The sequence below is a fragment of the Xiphophorus couchianus genome, chromosome 7 (genome assembly GCF_001444195.1).
Source record: "Xiphophorus couchianus chromosome 7, X_couchianus-1.0, whole genome shotgun sequence".
Lineage (NCBI taxonomy): Eukaryota > Metazoa > Chordata > Actinopteri > Cyprinodontiformes > Poeciliidae > Xiphophorus > Xiphophorus couchianus.
The window spans coordinates 21,739,990-21,763,897 of record NC_040234.1 but is presented as its reverse complement, the minus strand read 5'-3'; the positions used below and the strand labels follow the sequence as shown (position 1 = coordinate 21,763,897).

Sequence of the window (23,908 nt, the reverse complement as noted above, 5' to 3'; positions counted from 1 at the left end):
TGCACCTTGTCTGTGAAAGACAAGCCGCCTGCTGTGACTCTGTGCATCGGCTTTGTCTGATAATTGTGCCGTTTACAGTGTGTTTGACCTTTTAAGCTGCTGCCCACGACTTCAGTGAAATCTGTTAATGGTCCTCCCATCTCATAAAGCCTCACGATGCCCTTTGGCTGAAGCTTTGTGTTTCTGTTGAACCCTTAATCCCTTTATAAGGTCTGCAGTCATTAGCTCAAACATGGCGGTAAAAGATGTCCAGAGTCACATTTGAGGCGTCACTTAAAGCACAAATCACTTGATCTTTTCCTAACGAGGATTAACTGGCATGTGTCTGCGCTGGTTGGGGTTTTATTTTCGTTAACGTCAGACAGAAAGCAGGTATGTGCAGCAACGTGGGTTGAAAAGTTAATTGGGTTTTAAAAATGTATCGAACCACACACTTACAGGCAGTTGATGTTTCTGCTCTTTGCAGGTGTACCAGAATGTGTAGATAAAACCAAATAAACTGTTAAAATTTTAATAAATAGCTGCCTCTGCATTTAGTAAGCACTTCTAAATAAATTTATTTTACATCAATCACACTGTGGTAAATGCTGGATTTGGAAATTTTGTGATTTTTGGAAATCTCTGAAGTTAAGGATCTTCCTTTTCTTGAATATTTAGATTGAGACAGTAGTTCTTAATAATGGTAACGGTGCCAGTCAAGCATAACGCTAATATAAGATGCTAAAGACAATTTAACATGTCAACTCTGTAATCATTTATTTATAGTAAATAATAGATTGGTGAAAGCAGAAAGGCTGGAAATAAATATTTTGAAATCTGTTCTTATATTTTTATATTATATCAGAAGTCAGAATTGCCTAAAAACTACATATGGGGGTCAAACTTTATAAAACCAGACCAGAAATGGCTCCCAAATTTCTACAGAGAGCACTTAATAGAAATGTTTTTACAGATTAAAATGAATTATGTCTTTCTTGTTTCTTTAACTTTTTAAAAGGTGCGACTTTTCCTTATAATTTCTACCATAGAATAATTGTCCTGTTCCTAATAAGCACTTTTTTATTGCTCTTGTTTTGTCAAAAAAAATATTTTCAACAGCCATCAAATGCATCTCAAATTCTACTGAATAAAAAGAACAGTTCATATGTTTTTAAAACTCAAATTACCTTTTTTTTCCTGATTTAAACTCATATGGCAGTATTTACAATAAGAGCAGCTTCTAAATCTGCTGGAAAACTTTTCAACTCCACTTTAATCACAAGTTTATATTTGGGGTCAAGTATTTTTAAATGCTTTGCCTTGATTTCTGTTCTCAAATCTGTGTTTGATTGCAAAAGAGCTCTGTGGGTTTTCTGACACAAAAGTCATGAGTCTGTTTGATTACATGAAGCATTCTGTACCATAGCTTAAAATATAACTGAGAGCCAGCACATGTTTTATTTCCACCATGATTACTTCTACTTATGTAAACTTGTTTTAAGTTCTTTTCAGACAAGCCAACTTGTTGTTTTGTTATGAAAGGCATTTTTAAATATTACATCTACATTATAGTTTTCTATGAAGCATTTATTAAGCCAGTATGCCATTAGAAATATTTGTACCACTTTAAGTTTTTACATTGGTCAACATGATAGATTGACACAGAGTTGGACATAATTGTGAATTGAAAGGAAATGAACATGTTCCTTTTTAGACAGTAGTGAATAAATTTTATTATTGTACATCTTGTCTGAGTTTGGTCTGTTTTTACAAAGAGCAGGATATAAAATCAGCTTGTAAAGATGTAAAGCTGGTAGAAATAAGCCCTAAATGGAACATACAAAACATGTCCATAGCATTTACTATACAAAATCATTCTTGGAAAACAGGATTTTAACCTGGTCAGTTCTGAATATGTTGAGCTCCTTTCAGAAGGAGCCGAAACTGGCTGGAATTCCGCTTGGGTTGCTAGGTAACAGGGCTGGGCTTCTGGGGTTGCTAGGTAACGGCACAGTGCCCCTGGAATATGTGACTTAACAGTCAGGAGGTTTTTGAAACAACTCCTTTTCTGGACATAAAAAACATTAAGTTATTTAAAAAACAGTTGGGTGTTTTTTTTAAGTGCTTGGACTGTTTTTAGAAGCAGTTGAGACCCAAATGGAAGTACAAAAACAGGTAAAATGTGGATTTTGCATAATAGTTGCGTAATGTGAACACATCAAAAGCATGCATTTGGACAGCCCTGATCTATTGCACAAAATCATAATAAAAGCGTTGGATTTTATTGGTATCACAAAAATTGTGAAAAAGCACCTTTTTCATTGTATGTCATTTTTTTCTCGTTTGTCCTCTTTATGCATTAATGTAGTCTTGGCGGGAGGAAGAAGGGATACAAATATCATTAAAAAATCTAGGAAAACGAAATAACCAATGAATCATTCATGTTGGCTCTTTTTGCTGAGGGTCGCTGTGTTTGATCTCACCAAAGTCCCAGTTTCTGCACCGGCAACAAAGCAAGAGAGGTTTATGAAGTCCTGAATGATAAGTGCGTAGGAGAATTAGGATATTGAATGTCTGCTGAAGGTGTTGACCACAACATTGATGTAGTATTTAAGAGTTTCAATTTGAATCCAGTCAACTGTTTGTCTCGAGTGTCCCTCCCACACGCAGAAGCCTTGAGCTACTCTTGGCTGTGCTCTGTCTTTTCTCTCGTTTCTTTCTTTGTGTTCTGAAAGAACATTTTTTCCGTTTAAAGCTTGGGAAAACCAGGTTGAATGGAAACCAGGGACGCGGATCTCGTCTCCTTGACCTGCTGACTGTAACTTTGTGCAGCTGAAAGGGGGAAGACGTTTGCTGCATCTGTGCATACATGTTCCTCATGTGTGTGGGTTGTGGGGGTTTTTTGTTTTGTTTTTTCAAGCTCTGGCACTTGCCAGCCAATAATTGCACATAATTGCATCCATTTGTGGGGAAAAAGGCAAAGATGAGCATTAGTGAGATCACTGACATGTACTGCAAAGTGTTTGCTGCCTTAAGAGAGTCCTGCGGGCGGTCGACGAAATGTTGTGCTACACATGCTGGCAGGTGGTTACTATGGCGACTGAGGCCAATGCATCTGCCTTTTTTCCTGTATTAATTAACACCGAGTACCTTCGTTATATGTATATGTATCTGTATTTTATCAAGTAATTTTCAGGAGCTCTGAGTCCCAAAAACAGTCTGTTTGTCACAAAACTGGTTCTTTTTTTCTTCTTTGCAAATTTTTCAGCTTTTAAGAAGAAATGTTTTCAGCAATCAAAGGAAACAAACACAAAGCGTCAATCTCTAATCAAGCTCACCCTTTTCTTCAAAAGTGGGGAAAAAACAAACATGTTGCACAGTTTTACTCTGATGATTTTCTTGTGTTTGTGTCAGTATCTGCCGTAGTTATTCATGGGCTGTCAAGTATGTGACACTTCTTCAAGAACAATAATTGCAGCTAAATTACATCAGCTTGAAGGGATCCTATTTCTTTGTCCTCCGAAGGGAAATTCAAATGCAGATGATGTAAGCATGTTTTGAACCATTTCCATCTTTCCACAATGTCTCTGCATGCATATTTATAAACGTTTGCCTACGTCTTTAGATATTGTATTAGGCAAATTAAAGTTTGTTTTGAAGTAATATTTTAAATATTCAACAACGAGATTAGCTACAGAAACTGAGTTTATTAAAAGTATATCCATTCTGTTGCAAGAAATCATTTTTATTAGGAGCAGAGGCGACGTCACACTGTGTGAGGGAGCTGTTAAAAAGTTTTACTAATGTTTTAAGACAAAATGGTTTCAAATTTAGAAATTTCAGTTGCTGGTAGTTCATATTAGCGATATTCATGGTTAGCACTCGTAGCTTTATCACACTCAGAAAAGAGCGACAATTGTCTACAAAGTGACAATATAATTAAAGAAGTTTAAACTGTATGACTTGTGTTAAACCGTTTGAAATTTGTCTTTATTCAGTTACTGACGATAGCGAGGTAAAAAAACAACTTATCTAGTTATTTCTTGTCTGACATCTTATAACTATTATTGCTGTTACTATTTAATTACTATCATTAAACCCTTTTTAAACATAGAAACTATTATTACCATTTTATCACTGAAACATTTCTAAGCACAGAAGTGTTTCTTGAGCAGTGGAGTGAATATATTTAACTTGTTCTCACATTTGTATACGGAGTGAATCGGGTCAACTGTGGATCTGCTGATGCTTGTCGGGGCCAATGTGCCACCACAAATATTTTTTTACACTGTTTTGACATGTGGGAGGACATCTGTAAAGCAACAAGTGCCTGAGCAGCAGTGATACGCTGCCTTGTTGTTATGTGGACAATGCGCCGCATCATCCAGGCAACAAAAGACGCCGTGGCGCAGTGGCTGCTGGCTGGCAGGTGATCCTGCTGAGCCGCCGTCGCTTTGGCTGAAATATCTTTTCGCCCATGTGTTTTAAGCAGGAGAGGTTAAAACAAACACAAAAAGAGGAAAGGAAATGAGAAGACGGAACAGATTGATCAATCAGGAAATCACAGATGAAGATGCGGGAGTTTCTTAACACCCAGTCTCTCTCCTTTGTGGTGTAATTTGAGCCAGAGACTTGTTTCTCTTCTGCTTTTATCAGATGCTGAATGTGAAATTTCTGGGCTTTTTGTGCCCTTTATTTGTCCACATAACAGACTTAAAAAAATGTTGCCAAATCCTCCAACAATGCACAATAGGGTAAGCAGTTGCCAAAGAAACGCCGACGCTCACCAACTGGACGCCGCCGTTTCCTGGCCGGTTTATTGAAAACTAGAAATGGAAAATGATGATCGGAGAGGAGCAGAAGAGGCAACTTGTGGGCTGAATGGTTGAATAATCGGCCGAAGCACCTTCACAAAAGCACAGCGTGGAAAATTTTTCAAGGTGACTCAGATGTGACAGTAAATGTCAGGATGTGGGTTTTGATGGTTTTATTGCAGCCTGTTTGAATGATTACTGGTTCAAAGCTGGGAACAACAATGTGACCTCATCCTTTTGCAGTGGGTAAATATTGAGTGTTCATGCAGGGCATTCAATTGCAAACTTGGTCATTTTGAAATTAAAAGGCAGAAAATGGTTCCATCTATGGATAGTTGAGTTTTGGTATTTGAATTATCTCATGCTTGAGCACCGAAAAGGTTTGTTTTAGGGCATATTAAAATTCTAAAATACTTTATTGATGCCAAAGGGAAAATAAATGTTGTTGTAATTCATATTAATTCCAATTCTTCAAATACTTATTGTAGCTGGTGATGGCTTTTGGCAGGAATGATCTCCTGTAGCAGTCTGTTTAACAGCAAATTTGAAGAAGCCTCTGACTGAAGACACTGTTTTTGGTCAGACAGCCTCATGAAGACAATGTCAGTAATGACTTTTTTCCTTTTTTACATTGAAATACTAATATTTTTTGCAATCATTTTTGTTTGTACAGCTAAATGTGAATATTTTAACATGCTACAGTAATAATGAAAACCACCTGATGGCAGTGTTGTTAAATTTTCATCTGGTGCAGTTCGCTTTCACACTGCACTGAGTCAAACGATCCAAACCTTTCTTTTTTTTAGTAACTGTTCCCCTCCTTGCCTGTGGGGGCGCTGCACCAAATACTGAGAACACAAAAACCTCTGAAGAAGACAAGAGTACAACTTCCTCCTTCACTAAATGTAAACAGAAAATGGAGATTTTAGCAGTTTTTTTTCTTTAATACATTGTGGTTGTATCTTCCTGGAATTTAATGGAATTAATTATTTTAAGTTTATTAAGTCGTCATGTTAATCAAACATAAATAATGTAAGTTTGACCATTTTAATTTCTTGTATGTAACAAATTAACAAATTTTTTTAAAAGTGGGAGCTCCATTCTCCTTTTTCAGTGTGTAAGTTTATGTACAAAGCGATTTTTCCAAAGCAGGAAGACAAAAACAGGTGTCGATAAAAGAAGTTAAAGCTCTTAAATCAACATGGAGTGATTTATTGAAGCTCACTGACTGCTGATCTGATTTCCTCAGGGAACTCCGTCCAACATTTAGCTTTAATCGCTAAAAGCTCCTCACCCAAGCATCAAAACCAGACTAAACTGCTTTCAGTACAGCCTGTGGATGGATTAATTTATTTACAAAACAAAACATGGTTTTGTTTTTCATACTTGTCCTAGTACAAGGCAAGCAACAAGACTTTTACAGAAGCCAAAAGTTGAGGAATTTAAAGCACATAAAATGGTCTATGGGCCTTTGAAAAACATTGTTTGGACTTATTTTACTTTCCAATAAAAGCATGATAATTTTGTTAGAGTAAGATTATTCTAATTCACTAATTAGTCCAAAGAAATTTTAAAATCAGCATCCATGTATTCATGGATACAGTGAAACTTCCACCTCTTTCTTGTGTAACATAACTCCAAATTATTCATGGAAAATTTACCTATTTGCAGACCATTTCATAAAGGATATCTAAAATATTTGAAAAAAAAAAAAATGCAGACTGGAAAAATGAAGTCCAAAGGTGCAATGCTACTTGACATGTTGGCAGCCAATCAGCAGTGCCATTCAATTTTCTTGGCTCTGATTGGCTGAACCCCAAAGAGTGGACGTATGGAAGACCATAGATGTCACCATCTGTAGTGGGGGCAGATAGTTCTTACTGTGATTGTTAAGGTATATTTGGGGTTTGAGTTATTAAAATTTGTTGATGTAAATCTTTTAGAGGAGATCCAGTTTTAAGGCTGTGGTTTCTAATCTAAGTTCACTGTGAAAATGTAAATATGAAATAACTTTGAGTTATTTAAAGTTTTGAGCATATGTATGGTTAAAAAACAATAAAAAGAAACAAGAAGGAGCTAAATCCAATAATAAAAGATATAAATTTAAAACAAAGCCCAAAAGTGAACCCTGCGGGACACCGTGTCTCCCAGCAGAGATCAGATACTTGAGGTGAGATTGATAAATTCATGTTTTTTATCATTTCCGAAACTTTTCTTTATCATTTCCATAACAGTGCATCTGTGTGTGTGAATCACGATGAGGCGGCTGAGTCACAGTTTGTGTTGCAGATGAAGTCAGTCTGGAGGGGACGGTGTTGCACAGAGCCGAGTGCCGGCCCGTCGTCTCCGACAGCTACATGAAGGTCAAGAGGTCAGTGAAGCGCCAAGCCGTTGGCTCTCTGGGTTTTGACACGCATCGTTTACATTTGATACAGAGTGGAAATAAATAAATGTATCATTTTAAACCATTTTCTGCAAGTAATAACTGCATATATTCAACTGGAGAGCTAATTAAACCATTGGAGAAAAAATACAAACAAGCAGAAAATAAACACCGTTGAAATGTTTTCTACCTAACTAAAAGCTGAAACCCATTTTTCATTGGTTCTGCTCTTCTGACTATGGAAGCCCATTTCTGCCAAGACAGAAAAAATAAAGGTCCAACAGGAAGTTATGATTACAAGAGTAAAAGTCTTAATCACTTTTATTGTCATAATTATTTTATTTTTTTTAAAACTTGAAATTGACTGTTTCTCCTTTAATTTGGGCTGCGTTCACACGGCAGCCTGAAGTGACCCAATTCCGATTTTTTTTGCCGGGGCCGATCACACTGCCACACATACTGTATGCGACCTGTATGTGTTCTGCAGTCTGAACGGGCAAAGGACCTGAAAGTGTCCCGCATGCGCAGTAGAGGGCGCAATAGCATCAGCGTTCTCAGAGTTCTGCCAACCTCCATAAAAAGAAGAAGTGCTCAGTGTTTGTCGAAGTAAACATGGAGGTGAACGGTGGAGCATTTGAAGTTGTTGTCCGACCGGAGCAGCATATTAACAACTTAATCCTCATTATAGTCTTTCGTGGTTGTTGTTATACGTCCTGCTAGCGCATATCAGGGCGCAGAATAGTGAGATCTTTCCAGCATCAGTGACGTTCAGTTCGGATGAATATGACCTGAACGTTTTGAATCACATTTGAATCGGATACCTGTCGGATATGGGTTTCATTCAAAAAGAATCCAACCTGTGCTGTTCAGACTGTCATGAAAAGATCAGATACAGTTTGCAGTTAAAAACAATCAGAATTGGGTCACTTCAGGTTGTAGTGTGAACACAACCTATGACTTTAAAGCCTCAGGTTATTGTAATTATGGCTTTTATTCTTGTTAAATTTGATATCAAAACTCATAATTGACTTTAACAGCCAAAATGTACTTTTATTCTCATATTTGACACTAAAACTCATAATTACGACGTCAAAATCTGTAACTACGACTTGGTTTAAATTAATAATAATGTCATTTATAATGTCATTTAAACATCAAAGTGAAATCTTAAATGGCACAAATTAAGTCGGTGTTTCGGCTATTCTGCAGTTTTCTGGAAGTTTGTTCTAGATAAAAACTGCATGAATGGCATTAAAACAATGTCCAGTTTATTTAACTTTTGCAGCTTACATAAATGTCCTGTAAACACACAGAGAGAGGAGATTGATCTGTTGTGTAACCAAAGTTGCTTCTTTCATCACTTAGCGACTAAAAATCAAGAGATTTGAACTGATTTTATGTGAATTACAGCTGCTGTTGATTGGTGTACAGAACAACACTCCACTCTCCCTGGGGTTTTTTTGTACTGGTCTTTGTGTCCTCTTCACTGGAATATGTTTTTCCAGCCACATTTAGTGGATGGCATCGCTATAGCAACAGCATCTCTGTGGCAGATGCAGCGCTACACTGCGACCCGAGGCGAACAAACGGTTTGTATCAGTGTGTCAGCTCTCAGAGCGGCGAGGAGCAATTTAAAGGGAAAGACTTCAGGGATGGAAATGTTGACAGTTGGAGCTCCAGAAATGTCAAATTTGTGATACTCCTCACAATTAGCTCTGTTGCAGGCAAAGATAACGGCACGTCTGTCCCATCTGCAAATATTCCAGTGGAAATGTCCCCACATGTTCACTGTGATTACATAAAACACGCTGTGGGTATGAATGTTACGAGACAGAAAGTAGCAGATCTGTAAGGAAAGAAGCTGCCAGGGTAGATTTGAGGAGTTGAACCTGAAGACGCTGACAGCTGCTGCCCTGCCTGCCACCAGACACATCTGTCAGTTTTCCCACAGAGACTCAAACCGCCTCGCTTTGCTTCGTCTGCTGTGTGTCTGACAGGCTGCAGGTCGAGTCCGTCAAGCCGCGGCGTTTGGTGCAGCAGCTGGACCGAGCCGTCGCCACCGTCTTCAAGCCTGTGGCCAACCACGACTTCAATGTAAGGAGGACGCTGCAGGCGTGAAGGAGTGGCACCAGTTTGGGTCAGAAACAGAGTTTACATACACTCACCAGCATCAGTGATGCGTCAAGGTTATGCATTAAACAGTGGCAGAAAATGCTCATGGGGGGGCAGTAAAAACTTTAGTTTGGCAAAACATATATATTGTATATATACACATATATATATAATTTTTCTAATACTTTTTAACTCCTGATTTTATTTAAATTTTTTCTTGTTAATATCGTTTTCTTTTTTCATAAATGTTTCACTCCTATTTCACTGAAATATTGTTTTTTTTTCAGAGATAAAAATCTTTTCTTAAATATCCACTTCTTTTTTCTTTTGTTTTTCATTTACATATTTTTTTCTAATTTTTTCACTCATTCTTCTTATATGTTTATATATATATTTCAAATTTTTACAACAGTTTCTTTTAATTTTATGTTTTTACTAATTTTTTTATTTTCATATTTTTCTCGTTTTTATATAATATTTTTACACCTGTTTCTTCTTGTATATTTCTATTTTTTTCATATATTTATTTTTTCAATTTTTACTTTGTTTCTTTCATATATATATATATATGAAAGAAACAAATTCTTCCTTCACCTCTTTTTCTTGTAAATATTCAGTCAACACTTATTGACTGAATATTATTCAGTCAATAAATGTGTTATAGATTCTATTGTTATTATTTCTGTTTAGATCTCATCTCTTGTTGTGATCATAAAAATGGCAGTAGGACATTTGAAGCTTCACCCTTTTTTGTAAATTTAACTGAAATATGTTCTTGTTGTGCTGTGATTCATTAGGCAGCACAAACGAAGCACCGCGACCTTTAAGGCAAAGTGCTCTCAGCGCTGTCACTGACTGTGGCTTTTAGCGATGCTCTTTAGTCGACTTTAATCCGTCTCTTGGTTAAAAAAGCGAATATTTACCTGCTTATTCACAGATGAGAGCAAAGCAGATGAAGATTTGATTGGTCAGCCCTGCTGCAAATATAGAAATTATCTGTTTTTTTCAAATGTTATTCCATCACAACCACAAATTTCAATGTAATTTAGAGTTTAAAGGGATTTAAAACAGTACTTTGTTTTTGGAAAAAACTTATCAATAGTAATCTGAAAAGTGTGGCGTTTATTTTCTGAGTCAATATTTTATTCTTTTGTGATTACAGCTGAAAGTCTTGTTTGTTTTTTCATTGCAAAATACCATAAATTCTGTCAGATTGGACGCAGAGATGTTCTGGTTCTGGTCTACTCAGCATACACAGAATCAGAACCAAACACGAAGAAGCAGCATTCAGCTTCTAGGCTCCAGTAGCCATTATACAGCGCATAGAACAGTAGAACCAGCTGACCAAATGTCCTGGAATTCTGCTTGGGTTGCTAGGTAACGGGACTGGACTTGTCTAAGGTTGCTAGGTAACTGCGCAGTACCCACTGTGACTTTACATTTGGGAGGCTTTTGAAATGATTAATTCTCAAGAGACCAAAAAATATGAACCTATTGTTAAAAAACGGCCCGGTGTTTTTATTTTTAAGCGCTTTGGCTGCTTTTAGTTGCAGTAAAGACCCAAACGGATGGACAAAAACATACAAAATGGGGATTTTCTCTTCATTGGTTTTGATTATTTTTCTCTTCAAGACTAGTTTTGAGATGCTTTATAACTACATTAAAATTCTCCATATTTTTATAGCAGTACTATCTGCTGTGTCCCTTCGTCTACATTTAAGTCTGAAGCCGACATTTAACACATGCCACACTTTTCAGATTATTGCAATTTAATAAACTTAATGTCCGTCACATAAGATCCAAATAAAAGATAATTCAGTCCATGAGTTAGTTTGGGGTTTTTCGTTATAGTTTAGTTTTATTTCGTTGGAACTTTTTTGTTTTTGTCTAATTCAATTAGTTTTGGTTTTTAGTGTGTTTGCCAGATTTTACTACTTATTAGTTAAGTATTGTTTAGTTTTTACAGTAGTAATTTTAATTTATTCAAACTTTGGTTAATTTTTAGGTGCAGAATCCATAAAGCAGAATCCATAAAGGTCAAAGTTTTGCATTGTGACGGGACTAAACTGGCGTTTTGTCCCAACTTTTGCTGTTGCCATTTTGCGGACTAGCTTAAGCGCCGCCAGAAAGAGTGCAGAGCGTCGTAATTTGTCAACAGCTTGTTTGTTTGGGGGGAAAGAAATCAATTTTACATCAGTTCGAAAGATTTCATAAACGTGAAAACAAAGGATATTATATCTATTATTTATTTTAAAAATGCACAATGTTACAATTTCTTTTCCCATTAGTTATTGTTTCTGCTTATTTTAGTTTATGAAAAACGTTAATACTAAATTTTGACATAAGAAATTGCAGAAAAATGAGTGTGCCTCATCTATACAGTCTAGTGGAACAATTTCACACTGATTTTGAGTTAATGGGGCACACGATTTGGAAGCTATTGAAGAAAACATCATTTATTATTAAAATTATTTAAAATATTGAATATTACTTTAAATTTTAATAGAGGATACTGTGTCTCATGTAATAGCATGAATTACCACTTTTTGTATCCGTTGGTCACAAGGCAAGGCATTATTAACATTTGTTCGACAGGAGTGTTTGGTTCGGATATTTGATGACGGTCCCTAAGTGAACCTCCGAGAGCTTGAGGAGGGAGCGGTAAAGAACAGCTGGCCGAAATTAGCGTTCATAAAACGGATCAACCTTGAGCTAAACGCCGCTTACTCCGCGGAGCGCGAATATCCAATGTCCAACTTGGAAAAAAACCGAATAAAAATAAAAACACCGGAATAGTTTGCTTCGGTCTGTGGCCTTTAAAGATGGCGCCGAGCGACTGCGCGAGACGTAAACGTCATACGCAGTGACGTTGGTTCCACGGTTCTATTTCAGTTTTTGTTATTTCTAGAGTTTTAGAAAACCTTGGTGATTACATGTGAAGAAGTCGCTGTTAATGTAAAGGATGGTTAATTTTTTTAAAAACTTTTTTTGAAGTTGGAGTACGAGAAGAAGAAGAAGTCTGAGGGTAAGATGGTGAGGGCGGATCGGCAGCAGGTGTTGGACCTGCTCTTCTCTGCTTTTGAGAAGCACCAATATTACAGCTTCAAGGACCTGGTGGACATCACCAAGCAGCCCGTGGTGAGCACACACACACACACACACTACACTTAGCATTATCACTGAAGGCACCAAAAACACACACACACCTGCCCACTTTCCACCTTGCATTGTTAAATTCGAACCAGCCGCCCACAGCATGACGTCTGTGGCTATTCACACAATCTGTTGTGGCGGAAATTTTAGGCTGGAGTGTGCACACAGACACACACAGTGCAAATCGATACCGCGCTCTGGATTCGTTCCAGCTCTCAGAGAAAAAGCAACGTGTAGGTGCAAATGAGACCTCCAGGTCCTCCTCTAGCTCTGATTGCCTCTGATTGCATAACCATCGGTTGAGTAGGAGTCAAACGCCCCGATACACTCCACTCCAGCGTTTCCCTCCCAAAGCACTTGGCCAACACTCAAATTAACTGAACTAAAGTAATCGAAATGTCCATTATGAGAAGTTTTGAAGCAGATCTCTGGTGATCGGCTAGCGGAGCGGCTGATGGGTTGGAAGCTCAACAGAGACACCTTGTGGTCACTGTGGGGTGTAACATCTCACAGACGATTCCACGTCTTTAAGAATGTTTTGTGTATTTGTGTCATGTAAAAAAAAAATGACTGATGCTAAAATGGCTCAGATATGCATGTAGGCAGAGTTGGCTGGTTACATTTATTTAAGCAGAACAGAATAGAAACAACCTTTATTGTCCTGCAAGGCGGAAATCCAGGCACAAAGTCTTTAAAGTTTTAAAAAGATTATGTAAAAAAAAAAACAACAAAATTACAACAATAATAGTAATAATAATAATATTTTGTAATTTTTGGAAAAAAATTGCCTACGCTGTGCTTTTACTTCAGTAATTTTATAATGAATTATCAGTACTCTTGAGTAAAATTTCTGGTCACTTTGTCCACTGTGAGAAACTTCACTGAATGAAAAACGAACATATTTTCTTACTGTAAATAAAAAATATGTCTGAAAAAAATAAAATTAAAATAAAAATCACTAGACAAAGAAGCACAGCTGCATTTTTAGTAAAGTTTCTCCAGTTTATTGAACTAAATTGATTTGGAAAAATGTTTTTTTTTTTGTGATTATTTACATGAATTACTTTCATTTAGATTTTTTTCAATACCACAAGTTCCACATAACTTTATATTTAGGTATTTTTTAAATATTAAACGATTAATGTTTTGGTCAGTTACCCAGTACTTGAATGGCTTTGTTTACCAAATACTTTTTCACTCTTTAGTAATTTCTTGGATAGAAATTACAAAATTTTATTTTTACTTTATTTTTACTGGAGTAAAAATTGACTTTGCACCTAATCAGAAACCATGCGACCCATTAAAACACGGACCTCCTGATCTCTTGTAAAAGAGCCACAGAATGATTTTCTGTCTGTATCTAAACTGTTTTATCTCATAAAACTGCAATGGAAACACTTTCTTCGCATCACATGATCAAAACCCAGAAGACAAAGATAACAGGAAGTAGCTGGAGGATATTGTTTAATGACTTATTGCTTGAACAAACTTTTTAATTATTTAACAGAAATACCAAAATTTCAAATTTGTGTTTTTTCTTTCAACGTAAGAACATTTAGAGACAAACATTTGTAATGGAAAAGCAGCTAATGACTTTGTTTCTTCTGTTTTTCTCCTATGATTCTCTTGTTTTTGACATTTTTGATTCCAACTAACTTTATTTCTGTTAATGCTGCATCTTATTGGAGTTTGTCCTGTGCGTTGCAGACATATCTTAAAGAAATCATGAGGGAAATCGGTGTATGCAATCGCAAGGGAGCGCACAAATGCACCTGGGAGCTGAAGCCAGAGTACCGTCACTACCAACCGAGTGAGGAAGAGGAGCAGAAAAGCCCCTGACTCCATCAGAGACATCTCACCTCACAGAAAATGCTATATGGGTGTAAAAGTTTATTTATTTGTTTACAATTGGTGGAGAATCATGTATAATATTCAGCATGATGAATTTAAGTTGTGGGCTTGAGTCAATTTTGCTTTCCAGTAATGTTGCCATGTTTTCTGTTCTCTGGATTAAAGCTGTTGGAAAACAGTGTCTGTCTCTCCTGAACTTGTTCGTTCAGCAGGTGTTTTTCACAGCAGACAAAGCAGTTGGAGCTAACAACAGCTATCTGCTCCAGCTGTTACCACAAAGCTGCGCTGCAATTAGTCATGTAATCACCCACACCTCTGTTTGACACGTGGAAATGTCCTTCTGTGATAAAAAACTGATTCGATCCTTACTAAAACTGAGGATTTAGTGGCTGATAAACTGGAAACACATTAGAGGAAATCAAAGATGGCTGAAAACCTGCGGGGTGTCGCAGGATACAATCTATCCGGAAACAGCTTTAAAAGATTTTTACACTCAATTACACGAGGCAGAAAAACCCGCAGACCAAACCCGACAAACCTTTGTGGATCAGCAGCGTCGCCTGATTAGGGTGAGATTACTTACTGCGTTCACACTGCAGGCCAAAGTGGCCCCAACTCCAATTTTATTATTTTTTTTTCACCGTAACAAGACCTGATTGTTTCATGACAGTCTGAACAACACAGGTCGGATTCTTTTCGAATGAATAAATAAATAAAATGATTTGACAAAAAGATCGAAATTGGGTCATTTCAGGCTGCAGTGTGAACATCGCCTTATAAGTTTATAGATTAAGCTATAAACCTTTAGCTTAGTCCATCTTTACTGCCACTGGTGTAAAAAATACCTGTTTAAATTAAATGGCCTGCATACTGGAGGCCCGCCAGGCTGATAAACCACTGGGGGAATCCTTGACCTCTGTCTATATTTCTAAGGGGTCTTTGGGCTGCTCAGTCTGAATCACCTGTATCACCTGTGCCACTGGTCAAAGAAAAAAAGTGAAATGTGAAGTCTGGTCCTGGTTCTCACAGCAACTGAAACACTTGGTGAAAAAACACCCTAATCACCTGTTTGCTTTAACAAATCCCTCACTTTTCCGGTACAGCAGGATCTTTGGATGAAGTTTTTTCACACAGGCTTGTTCAGTCTTTTTAAATGTTTTTTTCTGTTGGCTTCTTGCATGAAAACCTTATAAAAATGTAAAACTCTGGGCTTTGTCAACGCAGCTTCATGGTAGTTTGTTTCAGAGGCAACGCTTTCTCTAAATATATTTGTTTTGAGAAACTGCAGTTCAAGCTTTTTAGATTTTCAGCTTCATCTTGATCTTTTCATTGGTAAAACAAAAAAATGGTTAAATTGTATAATTAAATCATTGTACTGATGACTCAGGATTAAAGCAGGGTACAAATATAAACCTGTTATATCAGCACTGAGATTATGTAAACATGTAAAACAGAAAATTATTTTAAAATATAAATAGCCAGCTGTACTTTTTGTAGCAAAAGTAGCTAAAACTAAAAGTATGGAGTGACTTTTTACAGCTGTATTTTAATCACTGAACCAAACATTTCTGCAATAATTTTTTTGGTAGGCAATATTTAGAGAAAATTAAATGTGTTTATTGTAAAACACTTGAATCATCTCATTGTAGTTTAAACTACATTTGTTTACCTTTTTCCTTGCCAGATGGGATTTTATATGAATCTTTTGAGTCATGAGAGTCAAACATGCAGGATTTGTAGAAAACACAGTAAAGAAAAGTTTTCCCCCCAGAAAATGAGATAAACTTAAAGTAGAGGTACTTTTTATTTTCAAATTGAACCTGAAGTCTTTGCATTGGAGATGGACTCGTTTAACACAACCAGAAACCCAAGCATGATGAAGGCCATGGATGTCAAACTTGATGCTAAAACAGAAAAAAAACTGCTTTGCAGCCAGAGTCGGAGCTTCACTTTCTGTCCTGCCGTTTCGTTTTCAACATGAGCGCTGGCCCAAAAGGAAAACAAGAAAGTTAAAAACTGTATTTGGTGACCAAATGGCAATAGATTCCCCACAGTTTTAGTGGTGCTGCGGGCCAGTGTGGACAGGACGAGGATCCGTTCAGACATGATGTAGAGTAACGCTCCAGCAGTCTGCGTTTGGGGGCTTTTTGGGGAGCAGCAGTCAATTACACAGCAGATGATGTTCCAGGTAGTTACTGTGAACACAAACAGAAAGTTAAGAGTTATTTCTGTTGCTATGGAGTCGATTGTTAAAGGGGCGGCACTATGCGTTTGTGCTATAAAATGGCACCATGCTAACTTCAGTTGTTCAATAGTAACTAGTTAGATTTACTTTTAAGGAGTTTTTTTTTCTACTCTACTTTTACTTGAGTAAAATTGAGTCTCTACTCACTGAATGAAAAATAAACAAGTTTAAACCAAAAATTCACCAGATACAGACCTGCAGTTTTTATTAAAGTTTTATAAGTTCTTTTATTGAAAGAAATTGATCAGGAAAAATCTTCTTTTGTCTTTTTACCTATCTTTTGTTACTTATCATTTTCGTCCTTAAAAAAGTTTGTATTTTGGTCTGACGATGAAGTTTTTAAATATAAAATGATTGATAAATTGATCAGTTACTTTTTACCAAATACTTTTTTGCTCTTTCTTGAGTAATTTCTGGCTACTTTTTACTTGAGTAGAAATATGTTGAAGTAATACTACTCTTACTTAAGTACTTTGCCAAATTCTATGTCAAATAAGACTTAAAAGTAATTTAACTCCTTGAATTGTCTTTAAAAACTTCTCTCTCAAGAAATGTCGTTTTAGTGCAACGTTTTCACCAACACTGCACTGAGAAGTAGCTTGTATGCGTTTGCTAATTATTGCTGGCTAGTCTGAAGGAGCCGAGCGAGGCAGCTTTGGACAGCTGAATGGTTGCCATGGAGATTAAAGGATTTCTCAAAGCAACATATAACATGATGTAAAGCTCAAACATTTTACATGGTGCTGCCCCTTTAAATGAGTTTTCGTCATCATACGAAGTACGTACACATTTCTCAACCAGCAGGCCGTCTTTGAAGAAAAGCATGTACGGTGTGACGCCGTCCTCACGGTAGTCCAGCAGGCCCACCATGCCCTCCGGGTTCATGGACTCCCCTGTGAAAAACTGAAGAGAAAACGTGCATCAGGAAAACCCAAGTTTCTGCAAAACAAAGAGACAAAACGAGTCGTTTCGTCAACCTGGAGCTACCTGATAGTTCTTGATGTTGCCGAGGATCCTCTTGACTTCTGGCTGGACCTCAGCCATGAAGCTCTCCACTCTGTTAGGGTTGGTCTCCTGCAGCTTGGCCTTCACCCTGCACACACAAACACCATCAACAACCTACAAGTAAGAGTTTTCAGGCCTCAAAGGTGGAGAGAAGATGAGGAAAAACATACAAAATGAGAAAGAAAAAAAAAATCTTATTACACTTTTCATCATAATTTTTATTTTCTGTCTTAATTTATAAAAAGCAAGTTAAAATAATTTATTTAAATGTTATTTCTGATGTTTATTTTCTGATTGGCTGCCAGTCAAATTCATCAAGCTGCTTTGCTCCTAAAACTAGCATAACTAGCTAGAAATAGAAACGTTTCTGCAACAAGGGGAAAAAACAAAAACCAATGAAGCGTCCAGCAGCCCCACTGTGGAGGCAAAAAAACATAACTGATGCGATTAAAATATTACATATTTTTTAGAATCATAAGGGAAATTTTGTTGAAAAGTTGTATTAGTTGGTAATAAAGTCATATTTTATTATATGATAATAAAATATTCCACTGCAGAAATCATGGCCATCTAAAGGCAGAAGGTATGAGGTTAGCGTTTGTGGTAAATTAATAATTATGAAATATTTAAGAAAACATTGTAAAGTTCAGAGCCTTTTCTGAGGGTTTTATAAAGGCGGTCTCCAGACTGACATCGACGCTCTTTGTGGAACAAGGAAAAGAAAAGTCTGGGACCTTTTGCTCTAAACCACGTGTGTCAAACTTGAGGCCCGGGGGCCAAATCTGGCCCGCCACAGCTTTTTATACGACCTTCAGATGCCAAATTTCACCAAGCAGTTCCTCCAGTTTTTGGTGATTCCTTGATTCATGCAAAATCTGCAGATGGCAACATTTTTTCCTGCTGAGTTTATTACAAATTTCTTTGCAAAAATAGTCTAAAACATTGGACTTGAGGGATACAGACTCCGACCTGCAGGTGGCAGTATTTCTTACTTTTACTCCACCGCTGCCTCAGCTCAGCCTTACTAGATTTCCAGTTAGTTTGTAGTCAATGTGGCAGGTACCAAAAATCTCACATTCATAGATAAGTGCAAATATTGCAGAATTCCTTGTAAATATTTCTAAATTAGTTATTTTGATCGCAAAAAAATAATCAGAAATAATCATGAAAACCTGGATGTTCTACAACATTTAATTTGAGGAAGAACTTATCGAATACTCAGGTGTTTATTAATATTTTAACAGCTTCTTAATGGGTTTTATTTTACACATTCTTCCACAACTGGCCCTTTAAGAACACCGATGAAGCCCAGAGTGGAAATGAGTTCAACAGTCCTGCTCTAAACCAACATTTTACTCTCATTTCAAGTGATTCACAAACACAACTCACGTCTTGACGTATTCCTTGATGTAGGCCATGTACTGCTTCTTGTCGAAGCCGGTCTCCTGCAGCTTGTGGTTGAGGACGATGTCGACGCCGGAGACGGTGGCCGAATCGTTGCCTTCGCACGCCTCCTCAGCAGAGGCGTTGGCTGAAATCAAAGCGTCGTCGAACCCTTCTGTCCTGGTCACCGTCTGGGAGGAAGACAAACGGCGGCTGCATCATTTTTACAGATTACGTCGCTTCTTGGTGGCTGAAATTTGGGTTGTCACCATCTCCAGATCTTGTTTGAATTCAGATCGACTCTACGAGGCAGGCTACAATTTTTTTATTTTATTTTTTATCTTAATGATGAGAATAAAGTCATAATATTATAACAATAAAGTGGAAATAATGTGAGAATAAAGCGATTATTACCAGAATTAAGTCATAAAATTCTAAGAATTAAGTAATTTTATGAGAACTTCAACATGAAAACTAATAAAAAATGTAAAATAGGAATGCTGAGCATCTTTTGAAGTTATACTTTGGTATCAGCTTATACAGATAGGGAATCATTTCATCTTTTAACATTAGCATCAAATCAGCAGTAGCAGGACTTTGAAATGATTCTGCAAACTATTAAATCTATTTAGAAGAACAAACCAAGATCTGAGCTGCTTACATCAAACTTTAATGACTAAATAAACTTGACATTTTTATGGTAAAATTACATCTTTATTCTGTGAGTATTTTGGTAATATTCCTGTAATCAACAATTCTCATACAGCTCAGATACAATGAATGAAATATATAAATATTCATCTGCAACTTCTCTTTTGTTGTTTTTAAAAAGCATTAAAAAGGAAGAATAAAATTAAAATTGGATCCGGTATGAAAAAAACATATGAGATTTTCTTTTATTATTGGTGTTTAACATCTCAAACCAATAAAAATAGCCAAGCTGCCCTTATTTTCACAATCTTCACATCAACTCAACTCTAACAAAGAAAATGATTAAAAACAAAAAATCTGCTATAAACTGTTACGAGTTTCTTCACTTCATATGCAAATTGCATTTTATATTTTGGCTTTTAATTAGCAACATTTACTTTCTACAGACCTCAGTTTAAAACCAGCTGCCAAAAACTAAAAATAAAGTCAGATCATCAGAAAGACATTATGGACTAAAATGAGCCGTCGACAACAAAATGATGCCATATATTAGCGATTTCCCAGTAGTTTTACTGTTTTAAGGGTTTTTGTATTGGAGACGGTTAAATGGTTCCTATGCTGAGGTTTCAAGTGAATTAGGTTTTAAAAAGTAAACTCAACTTTTTTTTAAAATCATTTTTGAGTTAAACGAGAAACAAGAGAATGTCTCACGTTACGTTAGTTTCCAGACTCCTACACCGTTCACTAGAGCCGTCACTCAATTAGAGATTCACCAATAAGAAAATTTGGGCCCATATTGATAGATATTAATGCTGCTGTGCTGAAGCCAAAAATCAGATTAATCGATTATTCAGTCGTCAACTAATTGAGTAATTGTTAACTGGAGTATATAGACTCTAAAACAGACTGTATGCTAAAATCACAGCAGTAATTAATGCAAAACTGCAGAAAATATGACATTTAAGATGAAAAACCTCCCTCATCTGTAAATATGTTCCACCCAAAACTCCTCAAGTGTCAGTTTTAACTTCACCCTGTTTAAACTGAGAAAAAACTATCTCCCTTTAAGTATCCAATTAATAACTAGTTAATAAAAAAATAAATAAATTACACTCTGTTATTGTTCAGTAAAGCAGAAAAGATTGAGCTTTTCACTTGTTGATGAAGTATTTCTAGCTGCAGATGCATCTTTTGCTACAAATCATCAAATTTGTAAAAGGTAAAAGGAATGACACTTCATTACATTTTAGGCAATATAATGTTTATTTTCTTATTTAAACAGGGATTTCAAATCTTTATCGGATTAAAATAATTTTTACATTTCCTCACACTTTGATTACTTTGTTAAAGTGATCACACTACCTGCACCTAAAAAAGATAAAAACAAAAACATCTGTTTTGCTCATCATTTCAACACAGATATAAGAGACTAACATCAGTCAATGTGGATGTAAATAAACGACGCATCACTGACGGCTTCAGTTTCGATCTGAGCTCTTCTCTGTTTTTAGCGTCTGCGTTATGTTTGGTGTAAAGTGCAAAAAGAGTGAATCAATAAAAATGTCCCAACAGTTAACAGAGTGTTTGTATTTTTAAACAATTTAAAGAATAGTAGGACAATCTCAATTTGCAGAATTTCTTCAAATATAACTGGACAACTTCAAAACTAAGTAAAAATGCTAGTATTTTTATTCAAGATGGTCATACACCTAAAGCCGCATACCAGCCCCGTTGCTAGTAAAGACTTTAAATGCGCATTGGGTCAGAGCTGTAGAACGGGTTTCAGACTGCAGAGGAGCAGAAAGTCTCACCCCACCCCAAACACTACTGCGAAAAGTAAAATCCCAATAAATGTGGGCCAAACACACCAATAAAGTGATTTTTTCCCCATAACCGCAGCAGTTATCTGCTGCTAATAGCGAGTTAAAATCAGTTTCAATTGTTACAAGTAATCAATTAGATTACATTCTGAACTCACCTTTCCTTCAACTTCATAGAAGATTCCGCTATCAGTTTCTTTTACTTTGAAGGTATCTGAAAACATCTCATCATCTGTTGGAAGAAATGGGGAGGAAAAAGAGAGGAAACTTAAAACAAAGCCAACAGCTGGGCGCGCCGTCCGACAAAAGGGAAAGACGCTCCCTGCTTGTGAAATAAATTTATTACGCGACCCAAGTCATACTTTGTAGCACACCCCCAATGTAAAAGTCATAAAATCTTCCGATGGCTAACAGCAGTAGCAGTTACGTGCGGCAGAAAGGCCACATCATTCACTGAAACTAACCCCAATTAAAACATCCAGAGCAGCCGCTCCGCTAAAACTTAGCCACCCAACTGCTTCCGATACCGTTTTATACACTTGTAACTTTATAATATTGCTTACAGAGGTGTAGTTAAAGCCATAATATAAATCTACGAGCCAAAAAGGGTGGGCGATCCTATGATTCACCAGTGATTTTTTTTTATCTCCGTTACCGCTAACTTCTCAATTGATACACACGAGTTAGCCGGCTAGTTGAGCTAACTCAAAACCACACACTGGAAACTAAATTAAACTCCTAACGGCCGCAACAGCGACTAACAACGAACAAAACATCTTCGACGGCGGCTACTTACTGCTGATGATGCACTTGTAGATGATCATTTTGCGGCTTGGGTGTTAAAATCTTCAGAGACAGAGAGCAGGCCAACCGCTCCTACAGCACGGCAGAGGAAAAAGAGCGATCAGGCCGCGAGCCGCTGCATTTACATCCTGCTGATGTCACCGAGACTCAACCGCGGCTCCGCGCTCTACCGCCACCCGGCAGTGGTGGCCGACAGTGGTACGACAACGGTGTTTCCCCGAGTACCGAAAAAACCGCACCGATATGATTTTAAATGTCCAAATCTTACATTTAAAAATTCAAAGGTCCAACACAGAACGGTTAACTTAAGGAAAAGCAGTAGGGCCACTAAAAAAAGCATTCTGACTTTTTTTTCTCTCTCAGATTAACAACATCCAGGGGAACTGCTCTAAAACAATATAAACAACCAACGGGTTTTGACGCCATTTTATGTATTTTTACAAGTACATACACATTTTTAAAATTGCAACTAAAAGTGTAGTTAAAGCCCTTACCCCAAAACAGTGGGAAATTTCGAAGTTTGGAAATGTAAAATTTCCAAGTTCCAAAACAAAAGGTGAACATAAAACATTCTGGTTAAAAAAAAAAAAGTTCAAGTGAGCATCACTTAATTGTCATCAACTTGTTATTTGTACTCATCTTAAACAAGTGGCAGAAACTTTTGGATAAAGAAAACAAATATAGTAATTCTTTATAAGTTAATCTATTTAAATTGAGTCCATGCAACAACTAAAATAAAATAAATAGTGAATTATTTGAAAGTGGTGAGGATTTCGGGTGGTAAAAGTTTAACATTTTAACAAACCCAGACACTACGCCATTTCTGCTGAAGCAAACGGAAAATGAGACCATGAATCTTTAATGTATGTAGTAAATATATTGCTGCTGTTGTAGGCAGAAAAAAAAAGAAATGTTGCTGAGAATAATATTTTAGATGAGTTTAAGAATATTTTGTACCATGGAAAAGTCTTGACCAAATAGATTATTCGCATTTAACTTTTAATGTCAAGATTTACTATTTAGTTTATGTACAACTAAATGCATTTTAAAAAACACATTTAAAAACAAAATTGTTCAAGTTATTTTAGGATTGCAATACTTAAATCACACAATGTAATTTTACTTGTCTTTTATATGTTGCAGTAGTTGAGAAAATTGGTTTGTATAAATTTAAGTAAATACAATCTATTTTTCTGCTTAGCCAGCAATTTTCCAGTTAGTTCCCCAGTCTGAACTTGTGAACAGTGTCTTGATTCAGTCAAATCTTCTATCCTGTATCTCCTGAACTCTGATATTCTACTACATCCACTCTGTGAATGTTTTGCTTGCTGGTCTTCATCATGCTTTGAATGCAGTATCTGGTTTCTCTTACTTTAACCTGCCCAACTTGCACCTCATGTTAGCCTTTTTGATACCCGCCCTGTGAGGCGGTGCTTCACAATACCCCTCCTGGTTGTTTCAGAAGATGAGAAGACATGGTGACTGAGTTTTAGACACCAGTAGCCAGCTCATGCAGCTTTTACTAGATGGCAGTCCTAAAAGTACATACCTTTAAAATATGAATAAATACATAATATTCCATAATTCTTTGATCCAGCAGTGATAGAAGTTTAGTAATAATGCAAATCTTTCATCACATTTGCCCCACATTCCCTCCTAATTCAGGGATTGTGGTTTCTTAATTTCAGTGTTTATGCTACTGGACGAG

At 36.6% G+C, this 23,908-nt stretch overlaps 2 protein-coding genes across 2 annotated transcripts in view; one reads left to right on the top strand and one right to left on the bottom strand.

Moving 5' to 3' along the window:
• LOC114147850 (general transcription factor IIF subunit 2-like) overlaps positions 1-14,470 on the top strand; it is a 52,051-nt gene extending 37,581 nt beyond the window's left edge. Inside the window, exons 5-8 of the mRNA XM_028022547.1 lie at positions 7,083-7,164; positions 9,174-9,270; positions 12,283-12,426; positions 14,149-14,470. Of these exons, the coding sequence (XP_027878348.1) occupies positions 7,083-7,164; positions 9,174-9,270; positions 12,283-12,426; positions 14,149-14,280 (455 nt within the window). The 3' untranslated portion in view covers positions 14,281-14,470. The remainder of the gene's footprint in view (positions 1-7,082; positions 7,165-9,173; positions 9,271-12,282; positions 12,427-14,148) is intronic.
• A 1,607-nt stretch (positions 14,471-16,077) lies between these two features.
• Positions 16,078-22,360, bottom strand: tpt1 (tumor protein, translationally-controlled 1). The gene is made up of 6 exons (XM_028022550.1): positions 22,193-22,360; positions 21,555-21,628; positions 18,932-19,116; positions 17,525-17,630; positions 17,324-17,440; positions 16,078-16,487 (listed from the first exon to the last, which is right to left on the bottom strand). Exons 1-6 carry the CDS (start codon positions 22,218-22,220, stop codon positions 16,485-16,487), a joined length of 513 nt encoding a protein of 170 aa, XP_027878351.1. The 5' UTR covers positions 22,221-22,360; the 3' UTR covers positions 16,078-16,484.
• Between the last annotated feature and the right edge of the window lie 1,548 nt (positions 22,361-23,908).

What these genes read in the sequence shown, in the direction of transcription:
- tpt1 (XM_028022550.1), bottom strand. Translation starts at nt 22,220, where the DNA reads ATGATCATCTACAAGTGCATCATCAGCA. An exon ending in CTACAAGTGCATCATCAGCA is followed by an intron (nt 21,629 to 22,192) that starts GTAAGTAGCCGC and finishes TTCTTCCAACAG; the next exon opens with ATGATGAGATGTTTTCAGAT. An exon ending in TCTATGAAGTTGAAGGAAAG is followed by an intron (nt 19,117 to 21,554) that starts GTGAGTTCAGAA and finishes TCTTCCTCCCAG; the next exon opens with ACGGTGACCAGGACAGAAGG.